The sequence below is a fragment of the Calonectris borealis genome, chromosome 9 (genome assembly GCF_964195595.1).
Source record: "Calonectris borealis chromosome 9, bCalBor7.hap1.2, whole genome shotgun sequence".
NCBI lineage: Eukaryota > Metazoa > Chordata > Aves > Procellariiformes > Procellariidae > Calonectris > Calonectris borealis.
In genome coordinates, this window is record NC_134320.1 from 24,435,515 (window position 1) to 24,448,867 (window position 13,353).

Sequence of the window (13,353 nt, forward strand, 5' to 3'; positions counted from 1 at the left end):
ATTGGTAACCTATGCCTTTAGCTACATTAAAAGTCTAACCTACGTTACAGCCCACACAGTTAAAACAGTGCAAAATCTGTGTCAGGCCCTGGAAAAACTGCAAGCTAGCACTTCTACTCATGAGAGAAAAATGGTTCTTCAAATTTGTTGTAGGTTGTTTTTTTTTTTTTAAGTCAACAACATTAATTCTATAGGATTCCTAGTGCACAAGCAGTGTACTACTCCTACCTGTTCTCTACTGCTACAATGCAATCCTCCCCATACATATTAATGATATAATAGCTTCTTGTACTGAACTGACAAAAAGCAACTACAACAAATGAGATAAGACAAAAGGTAAACTTTGAATAATATTAGAAAGCCGAAATGGTTGTAATCACAGATGCTGTTCAGTGCCACACATTTGAAGCTGCTACACTTTGCTACTGTATCAACAAAAAAGTATGTAAACATTTGGTGTAATAGAGTAAATTCCTAAAAACTCACTCAGGAACCTCTATTACATACACTGCACAGATTACAGTAACTCTTTAAAATAGACAAAACTATTTTCAACATTTTAAACAACTAGCCCTATGACAAAGATAAGCATGGCTTACCTGAGAGAAGGAAATACCTGGATATACTCAACCTACTGCCCTAATTCCCAGGTCTCTGGGAATTCCCATCCTCTTATTCTCATAATCTCTGTTCATTTTAGGAAAATCTTCCTTGCTGGTTTTACATATTTCATGAATTTAAGATAAAGAATTACCACTGCATGGTTGAATGAAACAAAGACCCTTCAAAGAGTTCTTCATGAAAGTCTTTGTCTTGGCTGAGAAAAGCAATTAGGCTCTTGGCCAGACCAAGTGATGTTTTGGGGATTCAGGTTCGGGTCTTTGCTCCGAGTCAGTACGCGCGGTGTCTCAAGCCCCAGGCAAGTATCCTGACTATCAGATTCCCAACCGTTTGAAGAACGAATCTGTGCTTCTGAGTTGCTGTGTTTCTTAATTTAACCAGAAACTCCTTCTGGAAGTTGGAAAGACCTTCCTAGCAAGACTTTCACAACAACTTCTACAACCCACTTAAATGCTTCTATTAAAATGAAATTAACCGAGATTAACATTTCCTGATTAACACTATTTCCCATTAAATCCTCTATCCAGCTCTAATCTTGAGACAGTTTATTTGACGAAAGGGGAAAATGCTGCCTTTGATATCAGCATTTAGATCCTCAGTCTCCAAGTCATTCCGGTGTAAGTGCAGGTAAAGTGTTTTGCTTTGATACCCACTTCTTGATAGTGCTAGTCTGAGAAGCGGGCATGAGACCTTCTTTTGTAAGAAAGTGGAGAGAATGATTTGTTTAGATCTCAAACCAAATCATGACTAAGGCATTCAGCTTGTTAGTTTGTTGGTATTCACAATGGTTAACCAACACCCTATATGACTCAGTGTCCTTATTAAAAGTAAACTGATAATTGCATTAACAGATAAAAAGTCAATAGATGAGACTCAAAAGAAACATTCCAGTGTCTGTGAAATTAGAACCTAATATTTAAAGTGTCATGGGCCAGCATTCCTGTCCAATGTAGCAGTTTTCTTCCTCACTCCCACAACCCTGAGCTGCCTTCTCTGCGTTCTTACACCACAGCCTCCCTGCGCTAAAGCAAGAATTCATGTGATTGCATGTGGAAATGATCAAGATTAAAACTGACCCAGCAGAAAAAAAATAAATGGTTTTAACCCAGAACAGTTCCCACTTTAGTTCACTGCCTGACCAAATGAACACTTCTGCCAGCTGATAGCCAGGGGCACCTCCACCCCCTTAAGAAATGGTGGATTAAAGGGACTGTAAAACAAAGAGTTTAGAATTTCACACACTACTACTTTGACAGTGTTTCACAGGTCCTTTAAAGCCACAGATTGTGCCGGTCTCTACTTTTATGGACTTTTGTCAAGAAAAGCCCCAAAGCAGATACAAGCCAGAAATCAAACATGGTAGCAAATACCAAATGCTCAGCATGGTTTCTATACCTCTCCTTAAAATTATAAAGCTAGAGATACCAGAGAGTAAATACTGTAAATGTAATAAATCTTTTCTGGTACTTAATTCAGATACCTGGAAGGAAGCTGTTGAGAGTATCATGTGTTCAATCTTAATCCAAAAATGCAACCTACATTTTTTTCTGCTTAGATCACCTCCTCTTAAGCTTAATGGCCCAATAAACCACTGTCAACCCTTGCACTCGAACTTTTAAAAGATAGGTCCTGTAACTGTTACTGTTTAATAGGGGGTTGTGAACCCAAAGCAGAACACTTCTGCCTTATATGTTATTGCTGGAGAGCCATTGAATTAGACCAGCAACATCCTGATTTTCATTGTGCAGACCTCGAGCATGTTTTTTTTTTTTTACAGTGGAAGCATAATTGACAGTAGATGTGTCTTAGTTACCATGCCCAGACTCCCTCAGAAGTCACTCAGTCCCTGGGAAACAGCCTGAAAACTGATGAAATAGGTTTTCATCCAAACACCCTCCTCCTTTAGACCTGAGTATCACTTAACGCGCAGAGACCAGGACCAAAGCTGCTCCCTGAACATATTTTTTTAAGTGTGAATTTTGGCATGTGTCCCCCAATGAAGTGTTATGAAGGAATATGCACTTATTACGGACAGCAGGTAAACAACCAGGGCCTTGGGGTGCGTGGGAAGCAGGGAGAGCCGGGCAGAGGAGGCCCCTCAGGTACATCCTTGTTTACCGGCAACGCCACCGCAGGAGGACGGAGATCCGGCGGTGCTCAGCCCCCGCTCCCCGCCCCGGCCCACCGGCTCCCCGCTGAAACCCGACACCCGGGGAGAGGCTCCTGCGAACACAAGTCCTGCCAGTTTCACCCCGGTGCAGAGCAGCTACTCGAAAGCCATCTTAACGCGGCTGTTCAGTCGTGGGGGGTTTTTTTCCTTCCCGCTTTTTCTCTTCCCCTACAAGTAAGTGGACACCCCGGACTTGAGACCTTAACGTTACAGCAAACGCACCGCAAAGCCGGTGTTTAAAACATCGCGCTACAGGAAGCGCCGCTGACAGAAACCCGCGGGCAGCGAGCCCCGACGAGGCAGAGAGCCGCGCCCGGCGGAGAGCCGGGATGTTCTCAAGCCACCGCATCCCGGCACCAGAGGGGAGCCCCTGCCCAGCACCCCGCACACACCAGCGCCGCCGCTCCGCCCAGCCCCCGGAGAAGAGTCTCCTTCAGACCCGAGGCCGCGCACCCGCCGCTCCCGAGGTGCCGGGCAGGGCAGCGCGGCGCCGGCCCCACCGCTCCCCGCCGGGCCCGGCCGCGCCGCTCCGCCCCGGGCGCTGGCGAAAGCCTCTCCTCACGCCGGCCACCGCCTTTCCGCCTGCCCGGCGGCTCCGCGCCCTCACTCACCCCTTGTAGTAGGCTTTCACCCGGACCTGGTGGGCGCTGTCCCCGCCGAGGCCGCCCCCTCCGCCGCCCGGAGCCGACATGGTGCTGTTGCCGCTGCTGTCCCGCTGCGTCGGCATCCCCCCCCCGCGGCGGGCGGCACCGCCCGGGGCGGCGGGCGGGCGAAGGGAGGGCTGGGGGAGCGGGAGGCGGCGGCGGGGGTCGCGCAGCCGCCGCCTCAAGCGCGCCGCGCCGCCGTCCCTCGAGCGCGCCGCGGCCCCGCCCCCTCCTCACGGCGCCAGCCCGCGGCGGGCGGAACCACGAGGGGGGTGGGGGGAGTCCCGGAGAAGGGGCAGGGGGAGAGTGCGGAGCCGTGCGGGACGGTGCAGGAGGGGAGCACGGACCCTGCCCCAGCAGGAAGGAGGAGCCGCTTCTCGGGCGCGGCCGGTCAGCAGCTCTGCCGCCCGGGGAAGGCGGGCACCACGTCTCGTGTGCCCCCTCCCACCCCGCGCTACTTGGTTCCTCCCCGCGGCACTGCGGCGCACACCTGTGGAGCGGAATGCTCCACGCCGAAGCGGTAAGGGGGAGGCGGCGGTGGCGCAGAAGCAGCCGGGATCCCCGTAGCGCAGCCGCCGGAGGGGGTCGCCCCAGGTCAGCCGGGCCCGAAACCACCCTGATGGCCCCTCTTCTTCCTTCCCCGCGGCCGGAGCGGGGGCGCGCACCGTGTTCTCCCCGCCACTTGGTACGGCCCGTCGCGAGGCGTGCTGGGACTGCTGGGCGGCAGCGCGGCGCTGGCGCCGGCACGGCGGGAGGCGGGCGGGCAGCGCCGCCGCGGGAGTCACCACCGGCCGGCAGCGCCTCGCGTACCGGCTCCGCCGAACGGCCTCTTTGGCGTTCTAGGCGCCTGGCTTCTTTCGGCAGCGGCTCGTCCTGCAGGGCTTCGCCACAGCCAGAGCTGCCCTGGCGGAAGGGGCGAAGGAGGAAAACTCGTCATTTTACTTGGGTACAACTAGGACTGACCTCCTTCTAAGGCGCAATGAGCCAGGAGCGCCCGCAGGGGCATTCTGTGGAGAGCAGCTGCTCTGCCTACGAGCCGTGGAGGCGCAGCCTGTGGACCAGACTCTCCGGCGGAGCTGTTACGTAGAACCAAACCTGTCGCTGCCATCTGAGCGTCAGGAAAAATAACTATGTCTAACTATGCTCCTTTGCAATCAGCTTCACCGTGACTCCTCCACTAGTTTTGTCGCCACCCGGCCTGAGAGGAGCCACAGAAAATTCAGGGGTTTAGCACAAAACCATTGCAAAAGCAGCGTGCTGTCCTTCCGCAGCCAGCGCGGAGCTGACGGGAAACTGGAGCTGTTCAGAAGCAATGGCAATGCGCTTAGAACTGCTGGTGACTGAAATATTTTCTGTAAGAATTCTGTAAGAATGCAATGTGCGCAGCCCACAAGACAGTACTTTCAGTTCAGGTGAAGCTTTAATTACCATAAATCAAATGGCTAAGATATTTTTTAAGAAAGAAGCAGGAAGGATGCTTTTAAAGGGGGGCAAAGGGGGATGGTTAATAAAAGGTATTTTATTAAAGCTGTTAATCATAAGCCACCTTATCACTGCAAGTAGTACTGCCTTCCCGCTTTGCCTATTTAACAATACATCAATAGCTTCTTTGATAACACATATTTATATTGTCCAACACTTCCTGAACAGATGAACGTTTCTGGCAACCCTAAGAAATACAGAACCTTCGTTTTCTTCTGTTACAGTAAAAACAATTCCTTTTTTCCACTGCCCCTCTCCACGCTCCAATCAGCATCACATCTAGTTGTCTGTATTAGAGCAGCGTGGAGTTCAGCATTTTCGTGCTCAGTTACTGGTTGCTACGCGAGACCCGCGCTTTCCAATCCACACCCCTTGCTCTTTATTGTACTGGTGATAAAATAACTTAAGGCCTTATTTGCTGTTATAGGCGTGGTTATAAAGTACAGAACTTTTTTCATGCTACCTGACCTTCCTGCAGCGGTTGGGTGGTTTTTTTTTTCCCCTCAAAAGAAAGTTATTTGCTCCACTCAGCTTCCACAGAGTCTCATATCCTTTTTGTACAACAGGAAGTATCTTGCTGTATCTGACCTCACCCGTACCTTGCACCAGGACTTCCAACGTGTTTTCTACTTCCTACCAGATCTCCAAGACTATTCCAGCATGTGTCTTCATTTTTCCTACACCTCCTCGTTTTTTAACCTATGAAAATTCCTATTTTCTCCTATTTAATCATCATATGATCTTTTATAGAAGCCAGGCATCCTTATCAGACCTGGTAAATTGTCACTACTTATCACAGGCAGTCCACCTGTGGTCAGTGTGACTGCTTCACCTTTCACAACAAAACTGGTCAAACTGCATTATGTGAGGAAACACCAAACCAATTGCAGAAAGAGGTATCGCTGAGCTACATTTTGCTATTTGTTCCTATTGTTCTGTTATCAAATTGTAACCAATATCATTTTCACTCACACAACCGGTTCTCTGTTAAATATTTAAAGTGCCATGAGCCAGCACTTCTGTCTAATAGAGCCGCTTTCTTTCTGTATCCTTGAAAATACAAGCAGATTTTAAAATACTAGTATACCTGCAAGCTATGTAATGATGTTATGTAATTCGAAGATATGGAAGGTATTTCTTCATCACAGGAAGACATTTCGTGAAGAAGAGAGGGCGAGGTGCTGATTTTCTCAAGATGTCCCATGTAAGATTTGAATTAGGCCTACGTGGTATAGTGACTACTTGTCTTTATGGAGGCTGGGCTTTGCTCATCTATGCCAGGTATTACGCAGCAGCTGCTATCACCTATAGACAGGAATTCATTCAACTCAGATCAATTATGGTGAATTCAGAGGGAGAGGTCGTCCTCCCCATAGCAGGGAAAGGCTCAGAGGCAACATTTCATAGGAAGAAACCGAAAGCTAAGCTAACGGGGCTAAAAGACTCTTCTGTTTCATATCCCTCAGAAAAGTTAAAAGTTCACCACCAGTGTCCTGGTTGGAGCTGCTGAGGTCCTTGAGCAGCCACTGTGGAAAAGCACCACAGGCAGGCATCTTCCTGATCTTAACCTCCCAAAAGCACTCCAAAACAGCATGTATCACCTCCTTCATTTTCCTACTGTAGCTAAAGCATGAAATAAGTAAAGCTGATTTGCCATAGGCCCTGCCAACACATAGCTCAACTGTACCACTGCCACAGGAAAATTAAAATCGCTGCTGCCGCGCTCAGCTAAACGCGCAGCCCCGCACACCACTGTGGGCGCTGAGGGAGGCCAGGCCCCTCATCCCAGCCGGGCTGCTGCTCCCCGCCACAACCTTCCTGCCTTAATGCGAAGCCAGCCGCTACCTCACCGCGATCGGACAGCCGCCCAGGCCGGCCGCCGACAGCCCGCACCCCGCCGCCGCGCCTCTCGGACGACGCCACGCTCCCACGACAACATGGCGGCGGGGCCCGTCACGTGCCCGGCGCCGGCGGCGCCCAGCGCGCCTGCGCGGCACCTCCCCCTGAGGGAGGCGAGAAGATGGCGGAAGCGGAGTGAGCGGCTTGTCCGAGGCGAGTCTCCCGGCGGGACGCGCGGAGGAGGGGGAGCGGCAGCGGCAGCGGCAGCGGCAGGCCCCGGCCAGGCCGCGGCGGGGCGGGGCGCGTAGGCGGGGACCCGCGCCCTGACAGCGCCCCGGCGGCGGGCCGGCCCCGGGCGGGGAGCGGGTGCCTCCCCTCCCGCCCACCTTTCCTCCCTCCCCGGCGGCGGCTGGCGCCTGCGGGGCCGCGGGGGGGGGCGGCGGCGGCGGCGGCGGCGCCGCTGGGCCGGAGCGCGGCCGCCGGTTGTGGCGGCGGTGGGGCTGGGCTGGGTGAGGCTGCGGCCCGGCGTGAGGGGCTGAGGGGGCGGGTCAGCCCGGCGGGCCCGGCCTGCGGCGGGGAGCGCCAGCCGTGGCCGCCGAGGGGCCCTGACGCTGCCTGCGGAGCAGCCCGGGGCTCCCTCAGCGCGCCGGCGGCCCCGGCTGCCGGGCCCGGGGAGCCCCCGGGCCGGTGTCGCTCCATGCCGCTTCACCAGCAAGTTGCACTGCGTGACGTGGATTGTATTTCCACAACAGAGCATAGTTTTAAATTTTTTTTTTTTTTTTTTTAATTTTAAAAACACAAAACCCCAAGGTTTGGGCAAGGTTGGCTTATATTGTAGCTAGAGTGAAGGGAAAGAGAGGATTTATTTCGGAGCCTTCAGTCGCATATGAAAATGCCCGTAGGGATTAGACTTGGTGGAAATTTTAGTTTATTTTCTATGTTTTGTACCTTTGGAGTTGTAAGAAGTAGTCATGAATGGAAAGAATAATAATAAACCATATATGTTAAAAAAACCCCTATTTTCAAATACCAGTTATGGTTGCAGATTGTCAGCAGTGTTCGTTATTACCATGACACTTACCAAAAGTCAAACTTTCTAAAACATGAGTACTGACATATGTATCTGCTGTGATAGTAGTTTAAATGTTTTTGGTGTAGAATAGCAGGTATTTTTTTTACTTTAGGTATTTGTTTTGACCAAAAAATATAGAGAGAATGAAACTTCTGAATATTTACATTATGCACAGTGTAATTTGAAATTATGTGGTGTCTCATACTGTTACTGCTTGAATAAATACTTATTTTCAATATAGTTTTCTGTTGTGCTTTATATTTTGGGCTTGCTTAAATGCGTAGTGGTTGTTTAAAGTCAGAGTTCAGTGCATTTTCTAAAACTTTGTGTAACAGAGGTTCTTTTGAGTTAAAGTTGCTCACAGGCAACATCATTGTAAGGTCTTCCTCATACATTTAACAAAATTAATTTTACTGTAAGTTAGGAGTTTTGCCTTTTTGATATTGTTGAGTGCTCAATGAACAATTTCAGAAGATTATTTTCAATTGTACCTGAGATTTTTTTTTATAACTAGAAGTGGTCTCTGCATGTACAGCACTGTAAAGTAAATGAAAGCAACGCTGTAAAGGCAGTCTGATTTTAAGTCTGTAATGGTTTTTATGCTTTCTGTCATAAAACATCCATCTGCTAAATTGTAATGGATTCTTGGTTTCCTTCCTAAAAACAATCACTTTTCATGTATTTCCTCTTCTCCCTTAAACATCCCGCTTCTCGCTTAAAGAGAGGAGAGGTTTCTAGCAAGTGTCATCTGTTGCAGCACCTTCCTGTCCCTTCAGCCGAAAGAGGGCACGCTATTTCTGCGTGTTAGCGCTTGCTGCGTGGTGTTTGCGTTGCGGTAGGACTGAGGGGTGGCAAGTAAGCATCTCGTATCGGCTCCAAGTGAGGTGTTAGAGGAGGACTGGAGATCAGCCAGGCCGCGCTGAACAAACGTGTAGGAGCTCTTTCCTGTTTTCGTTGTACATCCATTGCGGGAACAACTTGGGCAATGACAAAATTATTTTTGAAAATGAGATACTTTCAGCGAAAGGATTAACAGCTCTCATGGGGTGAACTTCTGATGGAATAGCTAGTAGAGTGGGATACATTGCACATCTCGCTAATAATACATCTAAAACATGGTTGAGAGTAAAGGAAGTTAAACATCCAATGTTGTTTTCTTAGGCTAATTTAACTGGTTGCATAACTCTGTGCTAGAACTAGCTAGACAAGTTGTAGGTGTAAATATTTTGATGTGCTTTTAATGTCTGTCCTCCTCTGGAGGAGACAGGACTTTTTTTCAAGGTACTTTTCATTAGCATTTTGTGAGATTAATGTACAGTGGTTTTAGAAGTGATCTGGTTTTATTGCAATTGAAGTAGTTAACCATGTGTGTTAACTTGTGCTCTAAGGTAACTTGTGCTCTTGTAGGTAGACAAATGGCATCAATAATGCACAACAGATATGAATTTTTAACAACAAAGTCATATTTTTTCTTCAGTTCCAATAGTAGGGATCTCTGCTTTTAAAGCATGCTTTATTGGCATGAATTTTCTTTGATGGCAAAACATATGCAGATATACAATACAATGATAAGCGTGACGTCCTTAGGTGACCATGTATCTATTAAAAGTTTAGTTATTGGAAGTAATCAGGAGCTACAGCAGCATGTGCAGTTCTCTACTTGCAAAGTAGTCGTGTTTTGAGAGGTGACGGTAGCAGCCTGGCAGCATTGCATTCTGCTTTCAGCTGCGTGAGTTGAAACTCCTAATTATGTTCCCGTTTGATGCAGCATCCAATGGGCGGTTTGTTAAGCACTTGGCAATGCTGCTTTTTTTTCTAGTACATTGCAGCTCTCTCAATTATTATTTTTCTGAGCCCTTCTTTATTAGGAAGGAAACACATCTTCTCCCCACCTGTTTTTTTTTAACATCCTTTTAAAAGCAATAAGCAGCAACTATGCTATTTCCTGTTAATCATAATACTAATACTGAAAAAGAAACTAAAGTAAAGGCCCCTTAGATATTGAGATATGTGATTCATTTTAGTTTTAAAGGCGACATTTTGGGAGAGAGGTTGTACTCTGCAGCAGAGGGAAGTCTCATAAGGCTGGGGAGGAATCCTCAGAGATGCTTAAATAGGTAGTTTCTTCCTTGACTGTTGCTGTATTTTGAGAGGTATTGCTGTAAAAAGTAGAAGCATTTTTCTCTACATCCTTTCCATCTCTTTCCAAATAGAGCATGCCACCAGTGATTTTTGCCAAGAACGTTTTGCTGAAGGTACAGAATGGTCAGCCAGCAGTTTCTGTGCTATGCTGTGGGGAAGAGGGATGCGGCAGTACTCCTGTGTAGCTTGCTGGAAATCTTGCATGTTTTCCTAAATTGGTCACCTATTGCTACTCTTGATGGATCTTAGAAGATTATAACTGCCAACAAATCCCATCAAGTAATAGCAAATCCTACAAACTTACTCTTTTGAAAATTGTCCATTATTCTATCCACTTTTATTTCAATTCTGCCAGGCTGGACGAACACTGCACAGCTATGGAGAATGAACCAAACACAACAACGTGTTCTGCATCTACAACTACGATCACTACCACCTCCACTTCCCGGACACAGCTGCCGCAGATATCTGTCTACAGCGGCTCTGACAGGCATGCTGTCCAGGTAACTGGGCTGTGAGAGATTCTTTCCTGTGCTGTACAGTGCTCTCAAATACAGGCATTGCACAATACTTTACACAAGATTAACTTTCCATTCTTAATTGCTGTCTTCTTTCTCAATATCTGACTAACTGGTTTTCAGAAGATATTGTTTACCAAAGGGTATCAGATCACTTCAGAATAGTGCAGGGGACAGGCTTGCCTCCCAAATAAGGGAGGGGGAAATGCTATGCTAGAAAGCTTAGTTTTTTCGCCATTCCCTAAGGGTATGGATTATTAACATAAGCCTTTACAAAATAATGCAAAATAAAGCTGTCCGTTTGACCAGCATTGACTACAGGGATCCAGAGGCGTCTGTGTGCTTTGGATCCAGCCCCCTCTTGCTGATCCTTAAATTAGGTCTCCTCTGTATGGTCCATTCTGTTGGGTTTGATAATTGAGTCTCTCTTATGCTATCCTGATCTTTCAAAAAGCAGAACGTTATGTAGGACTTGTTGACAAGAACCTAAGAGGCTTGGATGTTGCGTTACGAATGATGCTGTATTGTCAGCTGATTGTCAGGCTTTCCTTGAAAACGTGAATATATTTATGTTGACTGTATTCTGTGACTTGGTTGAGAACAGTGATGGAGCAAGTTCAGTATTACATAATTGGTGTGAAAAGAATTTATTTGGTTTTATTTCCTTGTAAAGGTAAACTTCAGCATCATGTCAGCATGGTGTGTACTTTGTAATTGTAATTAATTACCTACTGATTCATCACAGGTTATTCAGCAGGCCTTGCATCGTCCTCCTAGCTCAGCTGCTCAGTACCTCCAGCAGATGTATGCAGCCCAACAGCAGCATCTAATGCTGCAGACTGCTGCTTTGCAGCAGCAGCACTTAAGCAGTACCCAATTTCAGAGTCTGGCAACTGTACCACAGGTGAGAGCGAAGATTGCTGAAAAAGAATGGTGTACTACTTTCTAGAGCAGGACTACAATTCTAGAGCATTGTCAAACATAATAACAGCTTAAGTGCCTGAGCTTAATGCCTTACATTTTAATGACTTTGTTATTTTAAATTGTATCTTCCTCCAAACTATTTGGAGGATTTTGTCCAGTGTTATAGATGCTCCAGTAGGCGACCATTCCATGCTTTATTGCATACATTATAATGCATCATGTAAATCATCAAACAGTAATAAAATAAATATTAAAAATAGACTAATTCAATCTTCATCCTGTGATTTTCTCTAAAAGTTGATGGGGAAAGCAATGAATAGCAATGTATCTTAGTGAAATCAAATAAAAATAATGAACATCTGATATCTTAGTGTGTTTTGCCACACATCTGGCTGCATTATAAGTAATGGCAAAATTCAGTTTTAACCCTGAGTGTGGAAATGTAGGAAGTAAATGACATTTCATTTCTGAAGCACAGCTTTTAACATTAGTGAACACTGGAGGAGACCCATTTTAAAAACTCAAGCAGTAGAAAGATTTCTTTTGACCTCAGTTGACCTTGGATTGAGAATACTATTTTGCAGAGATGGTTAACGATTTTACACATGGAAATGCTAAAACGGAGTTAAAGACTTCAGGGATATAGCTGTTTGTTGTCAGAACTGGGACTGACTTTTCTATGCTCCTGGCTTTTTCTTCTATACCTTTTCCATTAGATTGTGGTAATATATTGATTTGTCATCTTTTTGTGACGGATTTGTGTGTGCATATACAGTTACCGAGACAGAGCAAAGAAAATCAGATTGGGGAGGGCTAAGAAGTTTTGGTATGCAGTCTGTTAATACAGAAATCTAAATCACTGTCACTGTATTCATCTGAAGGACCAGAATAGCATACTGTTATAGGCACTATAGACACAGATGTGCATACATAAATTATCATTCTAGAATATGAGGGTGTTCTTTTATTTTCAGAGGATTCTAATAATAGTAAAAATTATGATGTAAGTTTTAATAATGACAGTTTTTAATGATGTCACATTTTAAGTTCTGAGCACCATAGGTAGTGAGCTGATCAGTTAGCTCCATCATTAACAGTTTGATAGACTTTACCTCTGATAGTTTTTGTTCAAGTCTTGATGTGCAAGAATCTGAGTGCCTGAAATTGGGTAGGAATTCAAGGCATTTAGCACGTTGCAGTTAGCATTCCGTAGTGCAGAGTGCACTTTGCTGAAAACTAATTCCACTGGGTAAAGCATTTTTACTGTTAACTCAGAGAAAAGGTAATGGTTAGAGAGGGATATTTCTGATCGTTTATGCAATAATATGAACATCACTTAAACCTTTTTGATTTCAATATTTGACACATATTCTTGCTATTTAGGCAAGCCTGTCAGGTGGGAGGCAATGTACTTCCCCCACTGGGAGTGTCACTCAGCAGTCAAGCATGTCGCAGACCTCGGTACGTAACGAACAAAGCCCTCCATCCATTATCAACCCCTCTTGGTTATTATATAACTACTTGGAAAAACAGAAAAGATTTTAGTATTTAAATTTGTGTGGTTAAAATTAATATCACAGAAACAGTAAGTAGAAGTGTGACAACTGTGTAGTAAGTGTTGGCTGCGCTTCCAGCATCCGCCTGATGCATGCTGCCAGCCGCTATCGTTGCTGGCCAGTGTTGGAGGCTTCCCCGGTCCCAGCCCACTCTTGGTGCTCTGAGGGGCAGCTGCGCACTCCACAAGCACTAATGACTGTTCAGACCGCTGCAGAAGTCACTCCCTGAGTTTTCATCTCTTACATGATTTCTTACTGGATTTTTCACATTAGTTTCTTTGTTCAGGGCACTATTGTAGGTTAAAATCATAACTGTGTATCAGTGATTAAAGAGCACCAAATCTAAAGAATCCAAGTCAATGCTCACATATACGTATATGAAACT

General features: G+C 46.5%; 2 protein-coding genes across 13 annotated transcripts in view; one reads left to right on the forward strand and one right to left on the reverse strand.

Moving 5' to 3' along the window:
* Positions 1-3,636, reverse strand: part of PRKCI (protein kinase C iota) — a 30,177-nt gene extending 26,541 nt beyond the window's left edge. Inside the window, exon 1 of one of the 2 annotated variants that reach the window (XM_075157407.1) lies at positions 3,403-3,636. In XM_075157407.1, the coding sequence (XP_075013508.1) occupies positions 3,403-3,518 (116 nt within the window). In that variant the 5' untranslated portion in view covers positions 3,519-3,636. The remainder of the gene's footprint in view (positions 1-3,402) is intronic. The other variant, XM_075157408.1, reaches the window with a different exon arrangement.
* A 3,271-nt stretch (positions 3,637-6,907) lies between these two features.
* The window catches only part of PHC3 (polyhomeotic homolog 3), a 38,731-nt gene continuing 32,285 nt past the window's right edge, over positions 6,908-13,353 (forward strand). For 8 of the 11 annotated variants that reach the window (XR_012674689.1, XR_012674687.1, XR_012674690.1 and 5 more), the window contains exons 1-4: positions 6,908-6,969; positions 10,326-10,473; positions 11,234-11,392; positions 12,796-12,873. Coding sequence is in view for 5 of the 11 variants with exons in the window: in XM_075157411.1 (XP_075013512.1) it covers positions 10,348-10,473; positions 11,234-11,392; positions 12,796-12,873 (363 nt within the window). In the remaining 6 variants the exon portion in view is untranslated. The remainder of the gene's footprint in view (positions 6,970-10,325; positions 10,474-11,233; positions 11,393-12,795; positions 12,874-13,353) is intronic. The other 3 variants (XM_075157413.1, XM_075157414.1, XM_075157415.1) reach the window with 2 other exon arrangements.